The sequence below is a fragment of the Lepidochelys olivacea genome (assembly GCF_965140295.1).
Source record: "Lepidochelys olivacea isolate rLepOli2 genome assembly, chromosome: 6".
NCBI classification, from domain to species: Eukaryota; Metazoa; Chordata; order Testudines; family Cheloniidae; genus Lepidochelys; species Lepidochelys olivacea.
In genome coordinates, this window is record NC_140416.1 from 114,471,837 (window position 1) to 114,499,164 (window position 27,328).

The following is a 27,328-nucleotide window of genomic DNA, read 5'->3' on the forward strand; positions in this document are numbered from 1 at the left end:
TAATCTTCCAAGACCGATTGTCTACTTATGAATGTTTTCAAACAATGATTAAGTGATTAAAAACCTTGGCATTCAGTCAGAAGGGGATGAAGTTCAAGTCCGGCACTTCCAGGGAAATATTTTCTGTGTGAATCCAATCAGAAGCTTGCTAACCTGCTTTAGGGGATGCAATTTAAAGCAGAATGGAAATTTCCCAATAAAAACAGGAGGCTTAATATATGATATATGAACATCTAGGGATTTGAAAAGGAAAAATCAGATCTGTAAAGTAAATATTGCCATGCCTTCTTTACGTAAGGAAACAACGATACTTTGGAGCATTTGTTTCTGAGGTCAAATAGATAAGTCTCTGGAGAAATTGCCAGCAGTGGCCAGACATTAGTTTAAACTTTTTTGTCAGCTCTGTTATGACATTATCATTATACCTAAAAGACAGCATACCTAGAAAATTTAAAGTTGTCATAAGAGAATTCCTCAGCCTCTCTTTTATATTGGATATATTTGTGGATACCCTGAGGTTTTTAACTGGAACTACAATGCCTATGTGCAGAAATCAGACTTCATCTTTGCTTGAGCTCATGGAAGACTGATATCCAGGTGAAACAGTTGCTAGCTTTGAAAAAATTCTTATGAGGAAAGGTGGGGAGGCTTTTTGGGGAGAGTTCTTGTCAGTGGTGGCTTGCTTAGTAGAAAATTGGTCATTACCACCATCCAGACTTTAAGAAAGATTTCAAGACTTATTTAATTAAAAAAAAGTTATTTCTATACATCCAATGAAGTGGGCTGTAGCCCACGAAAGCTTATGCTGTAATAAATTTGTTAGTCTCTAAGGTGCCACAAATACTCCTGTTCTTTTTGCAGATACAGACAAACACAGCTGCTACTCTGAAACCTTAATTCAGTTTGTTCAGAAATCCAAATAAAAGATTCTGGATATAAGAAGAAGACAGTAAATAAACACTAGTCTAGTCCATCTGTGGTCTTAAATAGATTTTTCTTTGATTTATTTTCATGGATAACACTAGAAACTGTAAATAGCTACCAATGAGTTTGAACAAATGGAATTCAAAGATGAGTGAATAGGAGAATTACTATACCAGTGGTCTTTCCATGGCAGAAAATTTCTTATCTGTTAACCTTTTCTTCTAAATAGCATGTCATCTAATCTGTCATTCATTAATATAATTCCTACACGTAAAAAATGTTAGCTAAGGTTCCTTAAAGGAAATGACCACTCGCACAAACCCTTAAAACCAAAGAAATGTCAATTATGATATTTGTTTTTAGCCTACCATAACCCCTATTCATCACACTCACCACTTTCACTAACAGACTCCTCCTCTCTTTGAATACCATCTCCAACGTGTTCAATAACAGTACAAACACCTCGTTCCTCAGAATCTCACTGTACTGTGAAACCTTAATTCTGACATCTGCAACATGTAAATGTCTATTGAACATCAGTGCATTGTTGAAGTGTATGATGTGGTGTTTTATCATGGAGAAGTATGTGGTTGGAGTTAAAGTTTTGAGGTGACATTTGTGGTGACATTTTAATTTTAGCATAAGATTAGTTTTTAAAAAATAGAGGGGCCACCTCTGAAAATATTGGTTTAAACGACTTGCTCAGCATCATGTAAGAAATCTGTGGTAGAGCTGGAGATGGAACACAGTTCTTTAAGTTCCTAGATCTGTAGTTCTCAAGCTCCTCCCCACAGGCTGCTTGCGACGCAATCGGCACAGAGCTGCAGCCCATGTGACATCCTCAGGGCGATACAGGTAGTACTGGATGTGGCCCACAATGGAGAAGCACTGTCCTAGACCCATGTCTTGACAACACCACTCTAAAGGGGCAAGGGGGAAAGCATAGGATCATGTAATTAAAGATTATCATTCACTGTGTGTCTCGCAGTGCCTTATAGAGGTGGAGATGCAGAGTAGCCCATTTTAAAGAAAGTATAGCCAAGTATGAAGACCTCGTCTAATCTTTCTGCAAGACAGCATGGCCAAATAGATTAAATTTGGTTTCTGTTGCCAGCTGTGCCAGAAGTGATCTTGGGAACCTTTCAGCTCTTCACACATTTCCTCTGTGAAAACATTTAGAATGACACTTGTGTACCTCCTGAGGTCCTGCTTAGTAAGAAGAGCAGTGAAGCACACCACTGGTTTGTGGATGTAATAAGATTTGAACTCATCATCTCCTGGATGCCAGTGCACGTTTCCATAGGGGAATTTCTCATATGCTGCTCTGGCACTTTCTTATTTAAGGAATCACATATTGAAATTACTGTAATTTTGTGTCTTTACTTTGGCATTTTTCTTTCTACTTAAGTAGAAATTGCTAATACTATGGAAAAGATCCAAGTATCAATCTGTGCCATTATTGGAAAGCTGAGGTCTCTGGGATTCCTGATGAGCTAAAATCCTAAGCATGTTCCCCAAAGACCACTGGAGTACATAAGAGCTCTGATACACATTTTACAAGTCTTAGATTTTGTATGACTCCTAGCACCTGCAATACTCCTGTACAAACAGCTACTGTGGTCTATATTGGACACAGTTCTTAAATTTATACTAAACTTATTAGACTGATATTCTTTTCACTATATAGGAAATGAAACTAATCTTGGAAGTATGCTATGTGTCTTGTGACTGCCTCCCTTTTATTATGGCTTTGTAAAACTGTAATGATTCTTCTCAAACTATAAAAGGAAGCTGCACCCTATTTTGCACAATACAGTGTTTTGCAAATATGTAGTTTAAGAAAAATGTGTTGTCCTTTATGAGTTGTGAAACAGTATACCATCTTAATCTGAGGACTTCAAAACTTTTTTAAAGAGTTTAAAATTTTGTTTAGTTCTGGACTCTCAGATACAGTAAATACCAGTTAAAATGAAGCATGTTCTTCCTTCCCAATAAGGTAGTGTACAGAATCTTGAAAGATTTTTTCCATGCCATGTGTTCAAGAAAAGCATTGACGTTCATGCTTTAACAAAAACTTTAAAGAAATAAAGAATTAAACCTTAAAGAATTAAATTAAACCACATAAAGAGAATATCATAATTTTCCAGGCTTCCTGATGTAAAGGTCAAGGAGAATAGAATAAGTTCAGACTATTTTAGGTTTCTCCCTAACTTTGATGAATGCCAGCATATCACATTTATTTTTATTTTGAGTGGAGTTTCCAGTGCTCCTTGGATCAATGGATAATGTTTTTGTAGTGACTTGGTGTTGTCTCATTGTAGGAGTAGGATTTTATATTTGTATTAGAGGTTATAATGGGCAGTTATAATAATGGAGTATGTATTAAATGTATTAAAGTATGATTTGATTATTTTGCTAGCTATTTTTTTTTAAATAGCAGAAAGGAATGACCCTCTGGGGCATTGGTAAAAATGCATTTGACAGACTGCTAGTGTCTGTACCGAAGTTAAGGCAGGGACAGACCAGAACAGTCCTTATGACTGATTATGGTCACCCTTTTGTTTTAAAATAAGTTATAATGTCTACTGTGTTTTTTTATATGTATTATAAATTAGGCCCTTTAGTTAAGTATACTTTTTTTGTTTTGTTTTAAGGTTTAGTAAGTAGGAGACAGAATTTTGTATTGTGTCTATGTTAATGAAATTAAAGGAATGTTGAAGGCCCAGGCTATATTGTGAACTGTTTTAATTACAAAATTTAGTAAGGTTTAATTTACAATGCCTTTTTCGCTTAACATAAAACACTGCTGTTTGTATACTTTTAAAGGTCTTTGTAAAAGACTGTTTGTGTAAATGAAAAATGTATGCATTTAAAAAAAATAAGGTGTAAAGGCCATTGTTAAAACCAAATGGTCCAAAAAAAAAAAGGGGTAAAAAAATTTAACAAAACTTATTAACGCTAAAGAACCATCAATGTGCGTTCATAATTAACAAAGGGCATATTAACAACCCTGAGATAAAGGCTGGCACTCCTAAAAACAAAACAATTAATTAAATCAAAACTAAAACAGAATGACCCTTTTGGAAGTGTTTTGGAATGTTAACATTAAAAAAATAACACCAATTAAAAAGTAACCGGTCACAAACTAACACAGCAAAATCCATAAACTTTAACGAAAAAAAACCCAACAAAAACTATAAGAACCAGGTGCTTGGCCATGGGACTTTGGGTTTGTTTTGCCATAACTTTAGGAGTATTGGATCGTGACCAACAGAGCCCGGCTCCCCTCTGCAACCAATCTGGCTGGCCACTAAATTAATCCAGACTCTGGACTGGTAACTATAAACATCAACTGGCAGGAGTGTGTGTGTGTGTGTGTGTGTGTAACTAAAAAGCAAATGCTAACTGCTGTATTCTCAATAAATGTGGTGTATTGCCTTTTTCCCTGAAAAAGACCCCGTGTCCTTCTTATAAGCATAATATCATCTTCTGTGATCCTAAGGGTTAGCAACAAGAGCAGATGAATTGTTAAGGATCCTAGATTAATGCAGATACCTTTTAGTAAGCAAGCAAACTGGGAGAAATAGAAACTCAGCAGAGTTCTTTCTATAAATCAATAGTATTCAGTTTCCTTCCAGGCAGCTATCTTAAACAATTTGTATTTGATTGTAAACTCAGTATTGCTAACCACAAGTGATGAAAAAATCATGTAAGTTCCTCCAAAATCATGAGCTTATTTTAAATCATGAGATTTTAAAAATGATTATTTTTTTGTCTTCTGGGCTTTGAGCCTTTAGGGTTTGTGTTTTCAAGCTTTTTTTTTTTTTTTTTTTTCCCCTGCAACCCTGAGAACTAGAAATATTCTTCCCTCCTCCCCTGCACACCCCCCAGTTGGAAGCTGAGCTGCTTATGCAATTTCGTTACTCCAGGAGCTGAGGCTTATATCATGACACAATTGCAGGAGTTGCTAAAATTGGAATTAATGCATTTCATGAGCTATACTCTTAAGTTTAAAAGAAGTCAAGTGTTTGAATCAGCTCTGCCACTAAAGGGAAGAGTTCAGGGTTACTGCTTTCCTAGCTGCCTTGTAGCACTACACCTGTAGCCCCATGGGCAGCTGTGGTGTGAGCTGGCAGTTATGGAGTGGGTGCTGTCCCTTCCCCACTGGCCACACACTGTGTCACAGGGAAGGGAAGAGAGTTAACTCCAGCTGCTCTCCCACATATTTCCTGCCAGACTATGGAACTCCTTGGGAGAGCAGGACAGGACCTTGAATGGCTCTGTCTGAAGCTAGGAGAGTACCTAGTGAAGGATGGCTCCCCTTCCCCAGAGAGCCATGCAGATCATAAAAAGGTGCCGGGGAGAGAACAGAAACTGAGAACCCACAATCTGTTATGTTCTCTGATCCTCTGTAGTTAGAGCAGCCTGGGATCTATGAAGTTTAGAGTTGTCAGATCTCGTTTTAGATATTATCTGGAAAGGATATTTAATTCACTTTCAGTCTCTGCCACCTCATCCCTGTTCAGGGACCCCCTATCACAACAGCCTGCTGTGTATGGGGATAAACTCTTTTTCAGTGGGGTGGCTTCAGAGTTCTGCTTCAAGGGGTTCTATTTCCGCCTACTACTTCATTCCAAAAAAGAAAGAAGGATGACATCTAATATTATGTCTGACATCTCAACAAATTCATCTGTTGCTTCAAATTTCAGGTAGGTACCCTTTCTTCAATAATCCTTTCCAATAAGCCCGTGAATTGATTTGTGACACTTGACTTACAGAAGCTTATTTCCATGTGGCAGTTCATTTGGCTCATAGGAAGTATCTATTTCATGGTCAATGGACTTTGTTGCCAATTCAGAAGGCTACCTTTCGGTCTCTCAACAGCTTCAAGCATGTTTAGCAAATGCCTCTCTGAGGTGATAGCATATCTGAGGGGACACGGCCTTCAAGTGTGCCCCTTTCTTGATAATTGGTTGATTCAGTGAGCACACTTCCCAACAGAGAGATTCACATAGTTCTTCAGCTGTTTTCCCATATAGGTCTCACAATCAACTGCAAGAAGTTTATTCCCACCCCTACTCAGAGGAGCAAGGTTGGACTCAGTGTTATCTAAAGTGTATTTTCCTCAAGAGAGGTTTTATACAATAAACATTTTATTTCAAACCTCTACAGTCAGCCAAAAAAATGCTTGAGAATCTGTCTCACCTTACTAGATCACATGGCAGCGTTTCCTTAGGACTCCATATTCAAGACTCCACCTCCATCCTATTCAGAGGGCTAATATTAATTTATCAACCAATCAGGCGCAGTATGGACTACTGGTAGAAGTACCAAAAGTGCTGCCATCTCCATGTTGGTGGACAGATCTTCAGATCTGTCAAGTTGTTCTATTCCACCCTGCCCCCTTAGATTCATTGTGACAGATGTGTCGAAGCAGGACTGAGGTGCACAGTTGGACAACCTCCAAATACAGGAGGTCTGGGGTTTTGACGTAGTCTCAGTGATATAAATAAATTAGAAATCAGAACTGTTTGTCTAGTTTGCAAGACTTTCCTACCCCTGCTTCGATGCATCACTGTTCAGGTCCTAACAGACAATCCAACTGTGATGCACTATATAAACAGCAAGGAGAGGAGGAAGCATCTGCCCCACTATGGTGGGAAGTGGTTCTTTTGTTGGCATGATGTATTTTTTTTCATTGTGTCAGCCTGATATCCCTTCATTTGCTGGGTGCTCAAAACAGTTTGGCAGATTATCTCAGCAGGAGATAGTCACCCATAAGTGGGAGGTGAAAGACTTGGTTCTGCAAGTATTTCTGAAATAGTGGGTCTCCTCAATAGACTTATTTGGCTGTTAAAATATTTAAAGGATCAAACCTGTAAAATGTGCATAAGTGCATCTGAGTTATTTATGTATCATTAAAGGGATGCTAGCAAAGATTTAATTAGTGTTTCTAGATTGCCTTTAATGTAGTCTTGCTGCAGTAGATGGTTGACTCATGGAATAGATATAGAACATTTTAAAGTGTTCTGGGACATCTCTAATTCTTAGCACTCCTTTGAATAAATATAACTTCTATTTTCCTGCACTACCACCCATTTTTTGAGTAATATGCAGACAATTAATTGTTTAACAAAGTTTGTAAAATCTTCAGACAGGAAACTATGTCCTCTTTTCAACAAAACATTGCAAGGTTCTGTACAAATATTGTGTTTTGTGAGACCCTGGAGAATAGATAACTGATTTTTCCCATTTCACAGATGAGTAAACTCAATATTGTGTAAAACACTTTCTGATCACAATCTGTGACAACTCTTTGGATCTACAAACTCAAACTCCATAAAGTGTGTATGCGAAACCCATACAGCCATATTAATTAAAGTGGTGTCTTTTTTGAAGGGTTAGTGAAATTACTGTTTAAATACTTGGCAGCAGCATAATGTGTTGTAGATTGCAGCATGCATTTTGAATGGAAATGGAGAATCTGTTATGTTTATGACTCGAAGGGTGTTGCACCTGCTGGGTGTCCTCGGTCAACCCAAGCTTTTTCTTAAAATGTCAGGTGTTAATCAAGTAAAATATCATACTGTTAGCAAGTTTTTCTCATAGAATAGGTTAGCACTAGTCTCTCTCCTGTCATCGCTACTTTGAAATCAGCAAAACTGATGTGAAGTACCTCTTTGGAGTGCTTTATCACAACAGCAATTTATCAGTGTTGTACCTTGTCACAGGATATTGTATTATAAATAAGTTTCCTAGATCGTAGAAGATCTCCAATGCCACTAAGGATTTGTCATCTTGGATGCATCCTGTTTACCAGTTCCTTGATAACAATTGAATATTAAATACTATTTTTGATTTTAGCAACTCTTAACGTCAAATGAATGTTTACTTGTATTGAATTGTGGAACACTTCTCATGAAGGTATAATTTTTCCAAAAGTACGAACTGAATGAGGAGAGGTCCAGTTATGGGCATAATTTTTGCAGTGTCCAAACTGAAATTTTGAAATGTTCTAAAACCATATTCCATTTCATATATTCAGTTTAAATTGAGTGTGCTTATTTACAGTATACAGTAGAACTTCCAAGTTATGAACACCTTGGGAAAGGAGGTTGTTCGTAACTCTGAACCAAATGTTATGGTGGTTCTTTCAAAAGTTTGCAACTGAACATTGACTTAATACAGCTTTGCAGAACTAGGCAGAAGAAAAATGCTGCTTTCCCTTTATTTTTTAGTAGTTTTCATTTAACACAGTACTGTACTGTGTTTGGGTTTTTTTTTTTTTGTTGGTCTCTTCTGCTGCCTGATTGCATACTTCCGGTTTCAAATGAGGTGTGTGGTTCATACTGAGGTTCCGCTGTAGCTTTTTTAAAGCAGTGATGCCTTCTCTAAAGTACCTCTATTTTTAACACACACACAGACACACACACACAGACACACACCCCCCCCCCCATGAAGCACTGGCTTAAACTCAAGGATCTGTTGTACGGTCAGCCTTATCTGCTGACTTTGCTGATTAAAATAAATGTTCACCATTTTTGTTAGTCCTTCCCATTAACTTTGATGGGCTTTGGATCCAGTTTTGGGGGGGAGATTCTGTTCTGGCTCATGCATCAGCAGAATTGCTAACTTAGTTTCGATTGCAACATTTTAAATTGTTAATGTGTGAACTTGGAAAGAACGTAGCCAGAGTTTCACTTCCCCAGATAAGCTGAGAAGTTAAAATTAAAAAAACGAAACAAAAAAAAAACGTTTTTACTAGTAAACTGAGCAGAGTTGATCTGGAACTGTCAAATAAATATGGAACCACACTTTAAAAAAAAAAGTCACTTTTCAGAGAAGAAGCATGCTATATCCATAGTCAATTATTTTATGCTTCTGCCTTGCATAGTTAGTTGCTGTTGGGGAGAAAAAAAGTTTGATTCAATTTCTGGTACAAATGTTGGTCTGTTGTAACAAAATAAGCAATGGGTGTTGGTACTGTAGCTGATATAACTTTGTCATTTTGCGGATAGATTTTGGAAGATGAGTGATTTTTTCTGTACCTCCTAGAAGAGAGCCAGTAATTAAAAATACAGTCTAAACTTTGTCTGTGCATGACCAGTATAGGTTATGTTATGGTTCTTTAGAAAATAAGGCTTTTCTTCTTTCTATTGTTACTTTCCACAAACAAAAAGTATTGTATGATCAGGTGAAAGATTCTAGCAAGAATTACTTGTAAAAATCTAGGCAGTATTACTATAGGAGAGGAGTAGCTGTTCCTGGAGAGTAATGTTATGATATAATGACAGTAATAACAATTTAAACATTTATATTATGGTGGCAAACCAGGTCACGGTCCCATTGTGCTAGGCACAGTATGAACACGCAGAAAATGACAAAAAGCTTGCAGTCTAACAAATAAGAGAATAAGGCCTTGTCTACACTACAAAGTTTTGTCGGCAAAAGTTGCCTTTTGCTGACAAAACAGGAGGTGTACACACTACAAAGCTACTTTTGGTGGAAAAACTCTGCTGTTTTGCCGACAAAACCACCTCGACGAGAGGCATAAAGCTTTTTGCGACAAAGTCAAAGCGACAAAGTGTCAGTATAGACACTGCTGTTTGTTTTGTCGACATGACAGGCTTCCACCAGTATCTCTCAATGCCTGCAGTGACATCCCTGCTCACTGTTTTGATTTCTGCTGCCCTGCATGTATGCACCCCTCCCCTGTCAAAGCTCATGGAAGTATCTGACAGCTGAGTGTGCTGCTCAGTTTGGGGAACAAAGAGCAACTCATTAACCACATCATGCTCCTGTTCTGCCCTGCATTACGAAGAGTGGCAGGCAGACTGCTGCTGGCAGGGGAGGGAAGACATTCCTCAGCATGGAGAGCTCACAGAACTGCTCAGGATACCGCTCTGGGCAGCTGAGGAGGCTGTTGGAGCACGTGGAGGGAATCACAGAACCGCAGGCAGGCAGGCAGAGTAGGTTGCTTCAGGAGAGACTGCTGTGCCGAGCAGAGCCTGGGGCCTGCTGTCTCCCCTGTCCCAGACACACCACTGTCCTCTCCCTCCCCCACGCCCCCCCCTTCAGTTGAAAAGCGGCTGACAATCTACTAGGATGCCCCTAGAACGATGGCATTGAGAAGCCTGCATCATGTGATGCTGTATCTGCCCCATGAGGCATTGCAAACCCTTCCCAAAGCACCCTACGACCAGTTGCACAGTGGCATAGCTACTCTAGCGCACTGCTCTCTGTTTTGATGGAAGAGCTGCTAGTGTGGATGCACTTTACCAACACAATGAGCTAGGGTGGACATGCAACAGCGGTTTTAATTAAAAAGGCATAACTTTTGCCGGCAAAACTTTGTAGTATAGACAAAGGCTAAGTGGACAGACAAAGGAAAAAAATAACCAACTGCCTAGCTTGATTATGAGAGAGACCAAAAGCAAAAAGTAATTAGACTTGAATATTAAAATCTGATGCAAACTTCCAAAACAAAGTTGGTTGGGTCTGATGGTAATACTGTGTAAATAGTACCCAAAATGTTTTAAACTCTGTCTCTACTGTCAAGAACCCACATCCTTACTCAGAGCCGTCCCTTGGGTAGGGTGAATCAGGGCGACCACTCTGAGCCCTGCGCTTTGGGGGGCCCAGCAGGCCAGTGCGATTGGCCAGCATGGTCGGTCCCGGAAGAGACTAATTGGTCACTTCCACTCCGGGCCTTGCACCTCCCCCTAGGGATGGCCCTCGTCCTTACTGTTACATTATTATAATTTTATTACATATCTTCATAATGTTATAATTTTGTATGATGCTTAATTGATCAAAAATATATGGTCCTGCCCAACAGGGCCTCTACAGTGAACAGAATAGAAAAGCAGACCGAGGAAGAGGGTAGGAAAGAGAGACCAGGGTTAAAATAAATGGATCCATAGAGTAAGGAAGTGATGTAAGCTCTGACACTTAAGTAAAAACTGAGCCTAAATAGTAAACAGCACCAGCGTCTAAAGCCCTGATGCAGCAAAGCACTTAAGAGTGTGTGCGACTTTAGAACTACATAGATGCTTAAAGTTAAGCATGTGATTTAGTTCTGTTGACTTTATTAAAGTTGCACACACACTTAAGTGCTTTGCTGGATCAGGACCGAACTTGTTAGTGGAAAGTAAAAGTTTTTGAAGTTGGCTTTAAAAGAAAAGTTGAGGGCATTTGAGACCTGATTCAAAGGCCATTGAAATCAGTGGAAGCAAGTTTCTTGGGATTTGGGGAGTGGGGAATTATCACCGGAGTGAAAGTCAATTGACAGGATTTTGAGTTGAAGGAGAGGAAGAACAGACTCACTCAAGACGCTTGGAGAGAAAGGGAATGAGGGAGAGATTGTATTGGTAAGGAAACAAACAAGTGAGGCTTTCTTTATGGTAGGGAAAATTGTATGCAATGATTTTGTAGCACCAACATGCTGGAACTCCTTTTTATGGAGATTTAATACATCCTGGAAGCAAGTAATGTTTCTGTAAATCAGAGAGCAATGTTCCACTCCCCTCCGTCTGGGCTGTAGGCTTTAGCTAACTTTATTAGAACTGTTTTGTGTACAGTTTAAAATGGTATTTAAAATATGAGATCTGAGTGTGGTGTAGCTATTCATTGCTAAATCATTTTCATGGAGTATATACTTATGGCTTATGATTCTAATACACTCTTTTTTTTTTTCCAGTATCCCCTTATGTATGGTCTGATTCTTGTGATCTGTTGGTGTTCTCTGGTTTGTTTTAGTCGAATTTACATGGGAATGCACTCAATTTTGGTAAGAGAAACACCACACATAAAATCTGTTACTTTACATAATGATGACACCATATAACTGCTTTTATATGCCTCTGTAATATTCAGATATTTAAACTACAGTAAGGTATCTTGTGCATTGTGGTAATCTGAGGGGCTTTTTTTCAGTATATGTTACTGTATGTGGATCCAGTACTCTATTGTTAAATTGAAATGAAATAAATTGTTTATCATTATATAATTGATTAGAAAATAGAAAAACTATACGGTCTACAAAAATTTTACCTAGTAACTTTATAAGTGTACAGAAAAGGCAGCTGTCCAGAACCCTAGATGCTTTTGACATAATTTTTAAAAATAATTAACTAAAACTAGCAAAATATGTGCCCTTATTAAGAGGTAATAGTTTATTGCTGATTAGATTTGTAACCAAAAACATTTTCACCACACATACTTAAAAACAAAATAAATTGTATAAAGCATTTTTCACATAGTAAGACTGTCTGAAGGACCAATATTATGGTTAAAAATTCTGTATCAAGCTTATTAACTTATATAAATTAGTTACACAATTAAAATTAATTGCCATTCCTGTTTGCAGTTTCAGTGCAGAAGTCAAGGACTAATAGGCAAAGGGACAAAATTGCCCTCTTCCTCTCTGATAGTTCATTCAGAGAAGGGTTGAAGTACTTTGTTAGGGCATGAGGAAAGCTTTTCATGCTCATTCAGCTTTCACTTGATGCTTTTGCAAAGTGCCAAGGTGACAAGTTAAATCTTATTTAAGGGAAGAAGACTTTCACGCTACAGCAACACTGGGAAGAGAGTGTACTTGGTCAGTAGTTTTGTATTTCCTTGATATTCTGGAAGATATCTGCATGGTCAAAGGGCTTCTCTCTCCCAGCTCCACTGCTGCTTTTCTTCTTGCTACAGTGAAGTCATAATCCTATTTTTGTGACATGCCTTTGTATGGATTAGACTAATACTATGCTGCTTCTGCCTTTGTGTTAACAGTAATGCAGCATGATGATAGCTTTATAGGACCAAAAACGACACACATTGATGAAGTAACCCTTTTTCAAACACACAACTTCGGTAATTCACAAACGTGGTAAACACATTATGAAACGCATCTGGCAGGTCAATTTGTTTCTTAGTCATGATATATTAAAAATTACCCAAGTAGGGCAGTCTCCTTTTTAAAAAAAATTACAAAATACTTTATGGAAGTTTTAAAAAAATAAAGCATATTCAGTACAAGTATAACAATATGTTTGGGACACTGCGGAATCATTTGAATAACAAACTAGTATTCAAATGAATGGATTTTTCCTAACATATATTACAGCTGTGTACCTCTACATACTGTAAAGAGTAGAGATACCAGTACTTTGTTGTTGCAATCCCAGAGGGTACTTGCTAAGGAATTCTGTTGTAGGCCTAGTGGCCATTAGTAATATCTAACTGTGACACTATCTGCTAGTTTTTTTAAAGTTAGCAAACTTTGTTGCTGTTTATCCCATTCTTACCTGGCAATCTTTCACAGTGGGTTTTACCTTTGTCTCATTCTTAGGAGTGCAGATACCAGAACTTGGCAGCTTCAGATGAGGCTTAGGACCACTTACCACCCAGAAACCATCTCTGTTGAATCTTAGGCTCTTTGTACATTGCATTAGAAAAGGAGCAAGTACAATTCCTTCCCCTACTATTAGAACAAAACTAGATACATTGTGAAAGGTAAAACATAAGAAAAAGGAGATTTCAAACATGTGGAAACCTCTCTACCTACAAAGCAACTAAACTATTCTCCATGCTAATGTAAATTACAATCTGAAATGAATTATTGAAATAATTATTTCAAAGTTGGATATGAAATTCTTTATTTTTACTAGGATTTCTATCATACTAAATGATTGTATCTTTTATCTCCTCTCAACAGGATGTTATTGTTGGATTTCTGTATGCTATTCTCATCTTGGTTGTCTTCCATCCAGCTGTGGACCTGATTGATAACTTCAATTTAACTTTCAAGCATGCACCGCTAATTATCATCAGTCTTCATTTAGCCTTGGGGGTTTTCTCTTTCACTCTTGACACCTGGAGCACATCACGAGGAGATACAGCTCAGATTCTGGGTTGCGGTGCTGGAGTTGCTTGTGGATCTCATTTTAATTACATGTTGGGTCTAATGCAAGATCCTTCCCCAGATACATTGCCTTTAATTCCTCCCTCCATCACTGTGACTTTATTTGGAAAAGCCATATTGCGGTTATTGATTGGAGTCGTACTACTGTTGTTAACAAGAATAGTGATGAAGAAAATCACCATCCCACTGGCCTGTAAAATGTTCTCTATACCGTGTGATGATATACGACAAGCAAGGCAGCTCATGGAGGTTGAACTTCCCTATCGCTATATTACATATGGAATGGTTGGGTTTTCTCTCATGTTTTTGGTTCCTTGCCTGTTTCTTTTTATTGGTCTTTCTTGAGGTAGACTTATTAACTTGACAAGGGAAGAAGGGAGGTATTTGCCTAATGTAAGAAAAGGTGCACTGGTTTGCTATTGGCAGACTTGTGAGCTGTGCTTTAGCAAGGACTTTAACAGCAATACATGACAGGCACTGCATTTAAAGGAAATTGCACATCTTAGGTATAGTGTCAGGCCAAAAGCCAAGAATTGCTCTCCTGAGAAGTGCTATACTCTATAAATGCCATGTCTATTCTTAATGCTGTAATGATGTGTGTGTATACATTCAGTACATATATATGTGTGTATACACGTATGTAGTGAAACATACATCACACTGTACCTGTATACTTCGGCATATTGACAAAGGTGTCTGACAACTGATCAGAAAGTTCCATTTGTGTTCAGTTTAAGTCATTTCATAATAACTTACGAGTTATTGAACAACAAACAGCTATAATGGAATAGCTTACATGTTTTTCTCCATTCTTCCCCAACCTCAGTTGTTTATATAGATGGCGTTTCTAATGGACCAAACTTGCAATGAAATCAGTCTTAAAAACTGAAGTTATTTCCTTCAATCCCTTCCACAAAATAAAATGTCTAGGCTGACATTGGTTTTAGGAATAAATAAAACTGTTAGATTCAGGTACTGTATTTTATGGCTTAATAATTGTGCCTTTCTGTTGCTAAATTAAAAAATGCCATATACTGTGATGTAAAAATATGACAGCTAATTTTATTTTAAGTCATACATAATTAGGCAGATATTTTTAAATGTAGCTGTCCACATATTAGAATGGTTAATTTTAACTATACTGATCACAATTTAGCCTATATTTAAAATTATATAGATGGAATGAGCTGAACAGTGAATCACTAAGCTCAACAGGTTGTGAATGGACAATAATTCCCTTTTGTAGGTATTTTTTATGTGCATTGTCAGTTACCGGTAGAGGATATATTTTTCTGCAAATTGTCTTAACAGTTTATAAAATTATAAACAATAACAATGCACACCCTAGATATCCATGGCCTCGTTTGTTTTGTTATTCCAAACTGATTTTAAAAGGGCCACTATTTTTAGAGGTGTACTTAAAAAATCCTCTTATCTTGGCTTTAGAAAAAGTATATAAATTTAAATGCACAAATTGCATATATTGTAGTTCAAGATGTCTTATCACTTTTACCCATACATAGACAAAATATATAAAGGTCAAAGCAAATTTCATTGTGATCATTCTATAATAAATTAAACTAAGTGTTTGAAGCAAAGACAACAGCATTGTGAATGCATAAACTATTTGTGCATAACGGGGTTGTTTTGAATGGCTTTTAACAGTAATGCACTTTTCAGCTTTATAGCGCCCTCTTTTCTGCTGATAAGTAAGATGCAATCCTTGGAATATCTAATTTTACATGAACCTGTGATTTGAATTTCATTTTGTCCATATGATTGTTTAGGTTCACATGTTGCCTAAGCGATATGTCAGGAGTTGTTATTGCAATGTTGCAGTATTCTGACAAGACAACTTGTGTTGTGTATCCATATTATATGTTCAGGAAGAACCTTAACTTGATTAAAAGCTTTCTGTTCTAGCTTAGCTATTCACTTTAACATATAGTTTTGTAGAGGATAACTTGGAATTGGAACTTTTTGATTTGGAGATATGAACTCCACACTCTATTAATAATATGTATGTTAACAACACTTAGTAAAGGCACTGACTGACTTCCTATCTCTTTCTTATTAGACCAGTCAGTAGATCATTTTATGGTACGCTGACATCTGAAGTTGTGAAAATTGAACTTTTCAGGTGTGCATTTAGAAGGCACTGTTGGTTATGAATGTATTCCACTGATTTCAGTGTGTGAAACCACCAACTTTTTTTAACAGTTGAAGAGGTGTTTAGCTTGCAAAAAAAACTTGGTTAGCTTGTTTCCATACTTATTTGTCTATTTATGATTTTCTGTCTATTCCTTTATTACAGTGTTGTGGGGTTAATGTGCAGTAGAAGTTAAATCCCATTTCCAAGGTGTTGAGAGAGGGGATTTGGTACTGGTATGGTTCTGGATTTATACTTAGATGTTCTGAGCAAGTAACTCGGGAGAATATATAAAAAGGCATTCTCCTTTAAAGCCCTGCACAGATAATTTGTAGCTAATGTAATATTAAATTGGCCCTGCCAGAGGTAGAAATAATATTTGTAGAATGGTTTCCTTTTCTTTAAATAGCCTGGCTTTACTCTTCTAGTGAAGAATGTTTAAATAGTAGTAGAAAGGGGCAGTTACACAAGAACTGATTGTTCCGAGTAAAAAATTGCACTCGTGGTTTATAGGAACTTGAAATTGAAAGCATGGGATTGTTCTTAAGGCTGAGTTTATAGTTGTACTGCACTGTTATACCATAAATGCAAAAGAAATCTCTGTTGCTGAGAGAGCTCATTGTGTAGTAGATACAAAATCACATGCAGTCATGGTTTCCAGAAGACTAGGAAAAATTGCATTGTAGCTTATTCTACTGTTACTCTATATATATTGATATTTTGTACATTGCATTTGGTAGTTTTAAAATGTCATTTCTCATGCGCAGAGTAGTTTATTCTACAGGAAAAAGGTACATCCAAATGTCAATTTATATAGCACTTTTACAATCCTGTCCTTAGATCATTGCTGCTTACTCGAGTTTCCATGAAAATGGAATATTAAAACCTTTCTTTCATGTTTCATAAGGGGGTTGGATCATGTGGGTAGTGTAACAGAAGATGCCATGCAATACAGAAAGCAGTATGGGGCAGGGAAAAGAGGTAGAATGCAAACGTTTAACAGAGTTGAACTTTAAAGAAAGTTCATACGAACATTTGATTGAAAGTCTAATTTTGTTTTGTGGTTATATTTTCTAAATTGATTCTTCCAAATCTGTAATTAACACTTGACAAGTGATATAACTTGAATATTTTCATTGGCCTAAACAGATATTCTATCCCTTTATCATTGGAGTTGAGCATGAAAAACAAAGACTTATAGTTGGAACATCAGCTTGTACCAAAATTAAAAAAATTATATATGCTTTAAAATGATGGTGGGTAGCAGTCTTTTCAGAGTGGGAATACACATGAAAGAATTTGAGGAACTTTTATGAGGTAGTGTGAGAATTTAATTATTTAAATATAACTGTGCTAGAGAACTTTCTCAATTCTAGATACTATTTCAACTTTTAGGAATATGCTGTTTCTTTAAAGAAGTAGGTCTACATCCTTTACTAAAAGATATTAGAATACTACATTTGAGTTGGGTTTTTTTGGTTACTATATGCAATTTAAATACAACTGAAAATAATGTTAATATAGGGCCTAATTTAGCAAAGAATTTTGCACAAGGCCAAAGAGGCTCTAAAATATTGACTTATATGTCTGCCTTAAGTATGGAAGCAAGATGAATTTTTTTTCTGACCTGGCACTTAATAAGACTAATATATGTATTACACTGTCTTTAAAAAAGGAACCCAGTCTATTACTTTTTCATGTTTACAGTATAACTGCCACTTTTGCTTGCTAAACTTACGTTGATGTTGAGCTGGTTTATTTTATGCAGTCATGCACAAGGCTCTTAAGTGTTTGATCACATTTGTCTTATTACTTAACTTGCTAATAACATTTTTTTTAAAAGTATTTTAAAGGTAAATTGGCAAACCAAAAATAACTTTTGCTTTGTTTTAAGTTTACTTGGACTTTTCCTTTTAGGTACAGCTTTTTCTGAAAGCTATAAAGATGTATTTTAAACATCACATCTCTAAATATACTTTTTTTTTAAACCACAACAGTGTTAATTGTCCAGATTTTAAAAGTTGTCATTTTTTTCTTTTTTGCTGTTACATTTTAAATTTGCTTCTGTGTTTTTGTTACTTATTTCCTGGTTTTGTGTCCCAGAGAGGGTCCTATACTATTTGTAAGCAAATGCAAACATTCTATTACCTATGTAAAGATTTTGTCATTTTGAACTTGTAAATATTTAAGGGCTGTTTGTGGCTCAAGTCATGAGAACAAGTCATGCATGCTGTAAGTAAATTCATCTGTTGTGCTAAAAGTGGTTTTATCTCAGTATTTGCTTTCTAAATACGAAAGACAGGCAAGATTTTTAATGCAAATATTTTAAAGTATTAGTAATCAGAACATGGGAGGACATAGATGCCCAGCTCCCATTAACTTTGTTGGGAGTTTTAAATCCAAGCCCTTGCGTCCTGAGCGGAAAATTTACCTTTAAAGGCTTGACGCTGCTGTAGTATGCAGACATGCATCATTGTGCATGTGGAGTAGCTAAACTTATAAGATACAAAAATAACATACTCATTTTTGAGAACTGGGTGATTACTCTTTATAGAATAACATATAGGACTCAGTCCAATTTCACAGCTGTCTCTTTTTTTCATTTTAATTGTTTTCTTTACCTGGTACTAGTACTACATTTGCAAAAGTGCATTAAAGCATTCCCCTTTGTATTATAATTATGATGATGAGGGACAAGATCCCAGAGTAATACATAAAGCAGGAGAATTAATATACTGGGAAACTTCAACATGTCAAGGTCTATGCACTCTATTCAGTTCTTTTAATGGTAGAGTGTTTTGCCTTGTGAGCTTCACTGAAATATTTTAGAGTGACTTTGAGGCAATTGAAAGAAAATTGGTCTTTCTTACAGCCTTGCATTCCTGTCAGGAAGGCTCCTTGAATGATTTGCATCACTTCTTTATTCAGAAACAGCTAACAAAAGCTTAATTGGTCACTGCATTTTTGGCATAAACAGCTGATCTTGTTCAGAATTTACTCTGGATGTATTTATCATTATATAATTTCAGATAATTTGCATTTGTTAACTTTATACAGTGCTTCCTTCTGAATGAAAAGGAATAAAAACACCTTAACTTGGAAAATAAAATCAGATTAGGCAAAGTAGCACTTAGTACTGGTGAATTATTGTCTTTAAATTGCAAATATGACATGCTAGAGCCAATTCCAAGCTGGAAACTATTTTGGAAATTTGCAGCTACTGACCAATGAAGACTGGTTTTATAAAACAATCATTCAGTGATAATGGTTACAAAATATAAATTTGGCTCTTTCAGTAGCCATTGTAAAATTTCATAGGTGTACTGGTCGGCCACCAGTAACACGGAAGAATTTAAAACACACACATTGGGATTTGAAAACTTTTCTTTGGTACATTCAGTTTTGATCCGGAAATAAACTAGATGTGGGTGGGAGAACTCACCAAAACAAATTGATAGCAAATTTGTGTTTACAGTATATAGGCAGCCTAATTAATAGTTACTTCTTGCAAGATCCATGAAGAACAGAACATATTTAAAATTTAAATGGGAAAATTTACTTTAAAGCTATTTATTTTTCATTGCAAATAAGGGCTTTATTAAGTTAGAGGGTTTTAGTAGTACTTGATTTTTCTGTTATTTAATTTTATAGTTACTTTTCTTTTGGTTTTGAAAGTCTCATGAATGTCAAGGTTAGTATTACTGAAATAGATGCCAGGTTTCATTACTTCATTCAAATTGCCCCAAAATAGCTTAACTGAAATTAGGTAACTTTGAGAAACAAAGAAGCCCAAGCCCAAAACAAAACAATAAAACCCACCACCTTATAAACAAAAACACAACCAAACAAAAAACCTCTAAAGAATAAAAACTCATAGGCATATTTTGGACCAAATTTTGGTGTACGTGAATGTGATGTCAGAATTTGGCCTATACTTGAGTTTATGGGATCTGTAGTATACTGCAGCTGAAATAGGAATTTCACAGAATAAGATACATATAGGAGTGTAATCATTTATCTGTTGTTTTCTCCCATTAATGTTGTGGTGTTCATTAATGAAAGCAAATATTCAATATAAAATATTTTATAGACTTTCTTCATTTTGTGAGGCTGCCAGCAAACTCTTTCAGTAAACAATAATATATTTTTAAACTGTTGCCAGCCTCTCAACATCTTGGAGAGAACTAAAAAAAGCAAAGAAACCCAAACTTGCTAGCACAAGTCCTGAATTATTTGCAAGATCACATAATGGTTACTGTATGATAGTGTACAACCTGACATTTAAAGATAAAAAGAACTGTTCCGGTATTTCTTACATTATGGTTAATGCTTTTGCACTCATTGTATACTCTCCACAGTTGTCAGAATTAAAATTTAATCTTTAACTGATAACGGAAACAATATTTGTAACTCCATCTGCAATGATTGGATAATAAATTACTGTTGGAATCAAATGTTTGGTCATTTCTGCTTCCCACGTTAGAAGGGATATGTGGTTGGATGCCTAATGTTAGGGTAAATTGTTGGCTTGAGAAAACCTACATATATTTAGCTCTTCATATAGTAAAAGTCATTAGGATGACATTAATGTGTGGCATTTTCACATTTAACTTTTGAATCCTTCTGAAAACAACACGTTGACAAGATTTTTACTGTCTGATACAGTTATGTGGCATTTTGTCAGTGTCTCATACCCTAAATGGGAAGCCAAATCATTGATCAAATTAGATAAAATATTTTATTGCTGAGAACTATAGGTCCTATCTTCTTTACCACCTTCCCCATTCCTTACCCTTTCTTGTTCACAGAAGCATGCTCCTGCTCCACAGTATCTGATAGAAATTTGCTTTCTAGAAAATGAATCAAAGCAGGCACACAAAGAAGCAAAATGTCTGATACAACCCACTGGTTTGAGGAGTATATGTTAATTATTTATACTACTGTAGCACCTAGGAGCCTTATTCATAGACCAGAACCCCACTGTGCAAGATGCTAATACAAATACAGAGATGATCCCTGTCCCAGAGAGCTTACAGTCCAAGTAGAAGACAAAACAACAAATGGATACAGACAGACAGGAGAGTATACAAAAACATTTTGCCAGTGTTGGTCAGCATGATAGGTGTTAGTACTCATAGAACTCCAAAATGTCAAGTGAGGAAGTTTAAACAATCAGTGCATTATGGTATGTTCTACCTTAAGAAGTGCATCAGAGTTCAGAAACCTCTGAAAGAGGCAGGAAACAGCTTCCTCCTCCCTTACCATTTCTAATCTGATTATAGGGGATTTGATATTAGTCCTCTATGCTTTGCTAATTGCAAAGGTTTACATGGTAGCTGGCACATAGACTCTTCCTTCTGTCCCAGTGTAAAATAAGTCGGGTACTACCAAATTCACAGTCCATTTTGGTCAGTTTGATGGTCATAAGATTTTAAAAATAATAAATTTCACAGTTTCAGATACTCAAATCTGAAATTTCATGGTGTTGTAACCATGGGGGTCTCAACCACAAAGCAGGTTGGATGGGGGGCTGCAAGGCTATGTGGGGTGGGGGCACAGTATTACCATGTTGCTTCTGCACTGCTGCCTTCAGAGCCGGGTGGCCGGAGGGCAGCTGCTGGCTGGGCACCCAGCTCTAAAGGCAGCACCACTGCCAGCAACAGCACAAAAATGAGGGTTGCATGGTATGTGGGGGATTGTCCCATTTTGGGGGCAGGGTCAGCCTTATGTGTGGGCAATGTGGGTGACCACCCAGGGCCCTGTGGTCAGGGAATGCCATGGTCCCCCTCTTCCTCCCCCCTTCCCCACAGACAGTCAAAGGCCCCTTTACCTCCCGAGTGCTGGGACTGGAGCCAAGGAGGGGCAAGGCTGGGGGTGCCCCTGTTCGGGGCTCCTACCATGCACCAGACTCCAGTTGCTAGTTCTGGCTAGGCTGCTGCTGGTGGCGGCGCTGCCTTCAGAGCTGGGCTCGCAGCCAGCAGTCATGGAGTTTCCTTCAGCTAGGGGAGATTCCTGAGATCTGATCCAGTCCTGGGAGCAGCCTGTGCAGGGGAGAGAAAGTCCCATCCCTCCCTACACTAGCCAGATTTCATAGGGGGAGATCAAGTTTCATGGTCTGTGATGTGTTTTTCATGGCCATTAACTTGGTAGGGTCCTCAAAATAAGACCTTCCTGCTACAACTTGCAAAGCTACTGCTTTTGTTGTTTCTCCTACCAAGGCCATCCCATCTTCACTTAGGTGAGCTGATAGTGAATGTAAAGAACTTGGAGGCTACATACAAGGATTTACTCACCATTGGGACAAGGTCTGTTGCTCGTCAGAGTGTTACACTCATTTCATAGATCTTTAAGCCTGGAAGGAACCATTATGATAATCTAGTCTAACGTCGTGCATAAGAGGCCAAAGAACCTCACTCAATAATTTCTACATCAAGCCCATAACTTCTGTTTGAGCTATATCATATCTTTTAGAAAGACCTCTAATCTTGATTTTTAAATACTTCAAATGAAGAAAAGTCTACCACATCACTAGGTAAACAGTGGAGGTGAGAGAATGAATTCTTGTTTGAAACCAGTGGTTTAAATCATTCACCCAAATCTGTATTTACTTAAATTGTGTATGCTGCATGTTGATATAAAGCCTTAATGATTTATTTTAGCATATCATAACATTTCAAGATGTTCCAGATTGAATAATGATTGAGGCTGGTAAATGCTTTCTTAAAATCTATGAAGTTTGAGTGGTTTTTGCCATTCAATGCTCTCTTTTATGAGTATTCTTAGGGTGAAAATCTGGTTGACACATGACCTGGGTCAAAATCCATCCTGCTTCTCCTGTATCTTTCTCGCAACCAACTCCTTTATTCTGCTTAAGATGATACTGCAGAATACTTTTCCTGCCACTGAAAGGAATGTAACACCACTTCAGTTACTGCAATTACTTAGGTCACCTTTCTTTAGTATTTTGATTTGTGGCCTTTTCCCCATTGTTCTAGAGGCTTTTTCTGGTTCCATGTGTCATTGAAAAGTTTGATAATTTTTGTTTAAAATTGGTCTCATCACAAGCTTTCAACATTTCTCTGAGGACTTGGTCTTCACCTGCAGCTTTCCTAGGCTTAATTTTTCTTTGCTCTATTCATTTTTTGTGATGAGACATTATGATGTCTAGTTCTGAGTGTTTAATTTAATTGTCAAAGTCAATATTTTTTGTGGTTTAGCACCTCTTGAAAATGCTCTGCTCTCTTTGTTCTTTTTCTGTTAAGGTATTTTTCCTTGTTTATCCATAACAGGCCCTCTGGCTAGTATAAAATTGCCAGCTAGATCTTTGTTGAGTTGATGCAGTGTTTTACTATCCCTTCTTTCAGCAGCCTCAACTTCTTTGGCCATTTTATCCATATTTTTCCTTTTCTTACAATGCTTTTATTGTTTCATCCTTTGTTTTTAAATAGATTTTTTTGCTGCTAGTTTTCTGGTAGATATTTTTAAGTGGTTACTGTTTGCTTTGACTTGTTTCCTTTTCCCCCCACATAGTTCCACATATCCTCAGTTATCCAGACTTCACGTTTGCTTATAGAAAGCCCCACAACATGTCCATGATGACTTCTTGTGGTGGATTTAAGTCTTGTAGCACCTGAAATTGATTCTTAAGTTCCGTTCGAAACTGCTGCTGTATCCGTTAGCCTTTTGCTGTAAATTTTCTTGGTACTTCGGGAGACTTTTTGTTTTTCTTGAGTTTATCTTCAGTCTTGTTGCACACAAATAGTGGTCACTTCCAACATCAGTTCCTCTGTATACTCTAACATCCTGGAGAGTTGATCTAAATTTCTTTCCAATATGTAGATTGTCAGTCTGATTCCTGGTGACTCCATCTGAGGAATTCCAAGTTACTTTATGTATATCTTTTTGTGGGAATAGTGTTCCACCAATGATGAGCCCGGATACCAGGTACAGTTCTTCTAGTTTTCCACAGTTCTGATTTTGGGAACCAAACACGTGATTGCCCATTGCTTTCTCCACTCTGTTGTTGTTGTCATCATCAACCTTGGCATTGAAGTCCTCCATTTCTAAGTAAATTAATGTCATGCTTGGAGTATTGTCAGTTTGTAGACAGCTCTCTATCTGCTCTTTGAGTTCATCATCGTAGTTGTCTCTGTGCATAACATTGTATAATTGTCATTTTCATGTACTGTGTTTAAAACCTGGCTCAGAGCAATTGGGTATTGGTTCTCAATCTAAGTGATTTTTCTGCTTTGGAAGTCACAATTATTGCTGCTTCCTGTGTATCTTATGACTTTATTTTCATTTCTGAATTGCTTTTTATCAGCTCCTGGCCATCAACATTTGCTTACTCCAAGGATTTGAAATTATATTCATCCATTTCTTTCATCACCTGCACAGCTTTTGGTGTTGCAGCCATCATTCTAATTTTTCAGAAACTGATTTTCATAGTTTTATTTTTACCTTTAGTAAAGAACTTTTCAAACACTTGGCTTCCTGGTGGCTTTCACCAAGACTTGTTATTTCTGTAACTTGGCCTATCACTCAACCCCCACCCACATCTGGAGGACCAGTGAGCTGCTTTTTATCTGGTCCCTACCCTTTGACCTATAGAATCATAGAAGCATAGAATATCAGGGTTGGAAGGGACCCCAGAAGGTCATCTAGTCCAACCCCCTGCTCGAAGCAGGACCAATTCCCAGTTAAATCATCCCAGCCAGGGCTTTGTCAAGCCTGACCTTAGAAACCTCTAAGGAAGGAGATTCTACCACCTCCCTAGGTAACGCATTCCAGTGTTTCACCACCCTCTTAGTGAAAAAGTTTTTCCTAATATCCAATCTAAACCTCCCCCACTGCAACTTGAGACCATTACTCCTCGTTCTGTCATCTGCTACCATTGAGAACAGTCTAGAGCCATCCTCTTTGGAACCCCCTTTCAGGTAGTTGAAAGCAGCTATCAAATCCCCCCTCATTCTTCTCTTCTGCAGGCTAAACAATCCCAGCTCCCTCAGCCTCTTCTCATAACTCATGTGTTCCAGTCCCCTAATCATTTTTGTTGCCCTTCGCTGGACTCTCTCCAATTTATCCACATCCTTCTTGAAGTGTGGGGCCCGAAACTGGACACAGTACTCCAGATGAGGCCTCAACAATGTCGAATAGAGGGGAACGATCACGTCCCTCGATCTGCTCGCTATGCCCCTACTTATACATCCCAAAATGCCATTGGCCTTCTTGGCAACAAGGGCACACTGCTGACTCATATCCAGCTTCTCGTCCACTGTCACCCCTAGGTCCTTTTCCGCAGAACTGCTGCCTAGCCATTCGGTCCCTAGTCTGTAGCTGTGCATTGGGTTCTTCTGTCCTAAGTGCAGGACCCTGCACTTATCCTTATTGAACCTCATCAGATTTCTTTTGGCCCAATCCTCCAATTTGTCTAGGTCCTTCTGTATCCTATCCCTCCCCTCCAGCGTAACTACCACTCCTCCCAGTTTAGTATCATCCGCAAATTTGCTGAGAGTGCAATCCACACCATCCTCCAGATCATTTATGAAGATATTGAACAAAACCGGCCCCAGGACCGACCCTTGGGGCACTCCACTTGATACCGGCTGCCAACTAGACATGGAGCCATTGATCACCACCCGTTGAGTCCGACAATCTAGCCAGCTTTCTACCCACCTTATAGTGCATTCATCCAGCCCATACTTCCTTAACTTGCTGACAAGAATACTGTGGGAGACCGTGTCAAAAGCTTTGCTAAAGTCAAGAAACAATACATCCACCTGTCTTGTTTAGGTGACCCTACCAGGAGTTAAGACTACCTCTGGCATAGTTCTGACGATCATTATAGCACACAAGCCTTCCCACCATATCAAGGTGCAATCCTCAGGGAAATGCTCTTTCCCACTTAGAGTGGGATTTTCATGAGTGCTCCGCATTGACCAAACTCTGCTCCCATTAAAGTCAATGAGAGTTTGACCACTGTTTTCAAAAGGAGCAGTTAGGCCAATGTTGAGTGCTTTTGAAAATCCTACTCTGAAGCTACAGTCTCCTGGTCAGAGAATCATTGCAGGTGGTGCCTTTAGTTAGGACTCATGCTGTAATTACTAGTCTCTCTTCCAGAGTTGTATCAAGAGCATAAAGTCTGGCTATTTATTCATCCAGTGGCTGAGAAACGGTTTGTTTGTTTTTTAAAGTACCATCATTACAGGATTCTCCTTGGGTTTCAAGCCCCCAGAGCAAAACAGGCAGCAAGCTTCAGAAGCTGAAGATATTTGTTTTCAGGGTTGCTGTCCCACACACATCAGCTGGCAGTATGTTCTGCTTCTGCAGTGAAAATGGAGCAGCCCACTGGTACCTCCAAATGCCAGTTCCTTTTTTACCATTCATGAATGAGAAGCTCCCTCTGGCAGCCGAATATACTTGGCTTTTGGCTAATTTTCTTCATTTCTGGGTTTTCCCCCATGGGTTTAACTGACCATCCTTTTGCTGTCAGTTTTAACAATTTAACAATTAAAACATTTAGAGAGGCTCCCTCTTGCCATCATCTTGGCATTGGATTGGATATCTTGCTGGTTAGGCCTGTTTCTCTTTTTTCTCTCTTTGGCTAGCTTTGGTTCCTAGGGAGATGATGTAGGCTGTTGCAAATCTCATGAAGGGTCCCTGTAGACTTTCTTCTTGCAGACTTTGTGAAGTTCATGTGCTTTGTCCAGCACACTACTGCCTGGCCCCTGTGTTAAGATTATAGATTCCAGACCCACAGTAGTGTGGCTAACTCCCAGCTGTAATTTATTCTGGGTACCTTTCCACCCATAAAACAAATATCAATGTAGATTGCTGTATCTATATTTGTATCAATATACACACTGTTCTAGCTGTAAATCTGCATTTAATTAAGCTTAAAATTGGCACATACCAACAAATGCAGAAAATACAAACTTGAGGATAGAACTTCTGCATTTTAATTTTCTTTAGTGATTTAGAATACTTTTTAATGTCAGTAGCAACATATCAACTGTTACATTATAAACATCTTGAAAACACTGGCCATCTGAAATACAGAAAATCAAACCTGCCAGTAACAAGAAACCATTATCACTTTTCAGAGCACAGTCTGTCGTAGACTTCTCCTTGTACCATGACTGCTTTACACAGACATCTACAAAAATCCAACTTTACCAAAAAATGTTTAAAGCCCTGCTCTAAACTAAATTGAAATGAAAAATCTCAGACTTCTATTAGAGTTGTCTTCAGTGTTGTAGAGCACATGTGCATGCAACAGGCGCTATTAAAATTTCAGATTTTCAGTATGGGTGCAAGCTGGGTGACAGTACCTCTCTCAGGATGGA

The 27,328-nt window shown here is 37.8% G+C and overlaps 1 protein-coding gene across 1 annotated transcript in view; it reads left to right on the forward strand.

Annotated features, from left to right (window-relative positions):
* SGPP1 (sphingosine-1-phosphate phosphatase 1) overlaps positions 1-17,816 on the forward strand; it is a 41,339-nt gene extending 23,523 nt beyond the window's left edge. The window contains exons 2-3 of the mRNA XM_084631758.1: positions 11,624-11,713; positions 13,628-17,816. Of these exons, the coding sequence (XP_084487884.1) occupies positions 11,624-11,713; positions 13,628-14,179 (642 nt within the window). The 3' untranslated portion in view covers positions 14,180-17,816. The remainder of the gene's footprint in view (positions 1-11,623; positions 11,714-13,627) is intronic.
* The last annotated feature ends 9,512 nt before the right edge of the window (positions 17,817-27,328 follow it).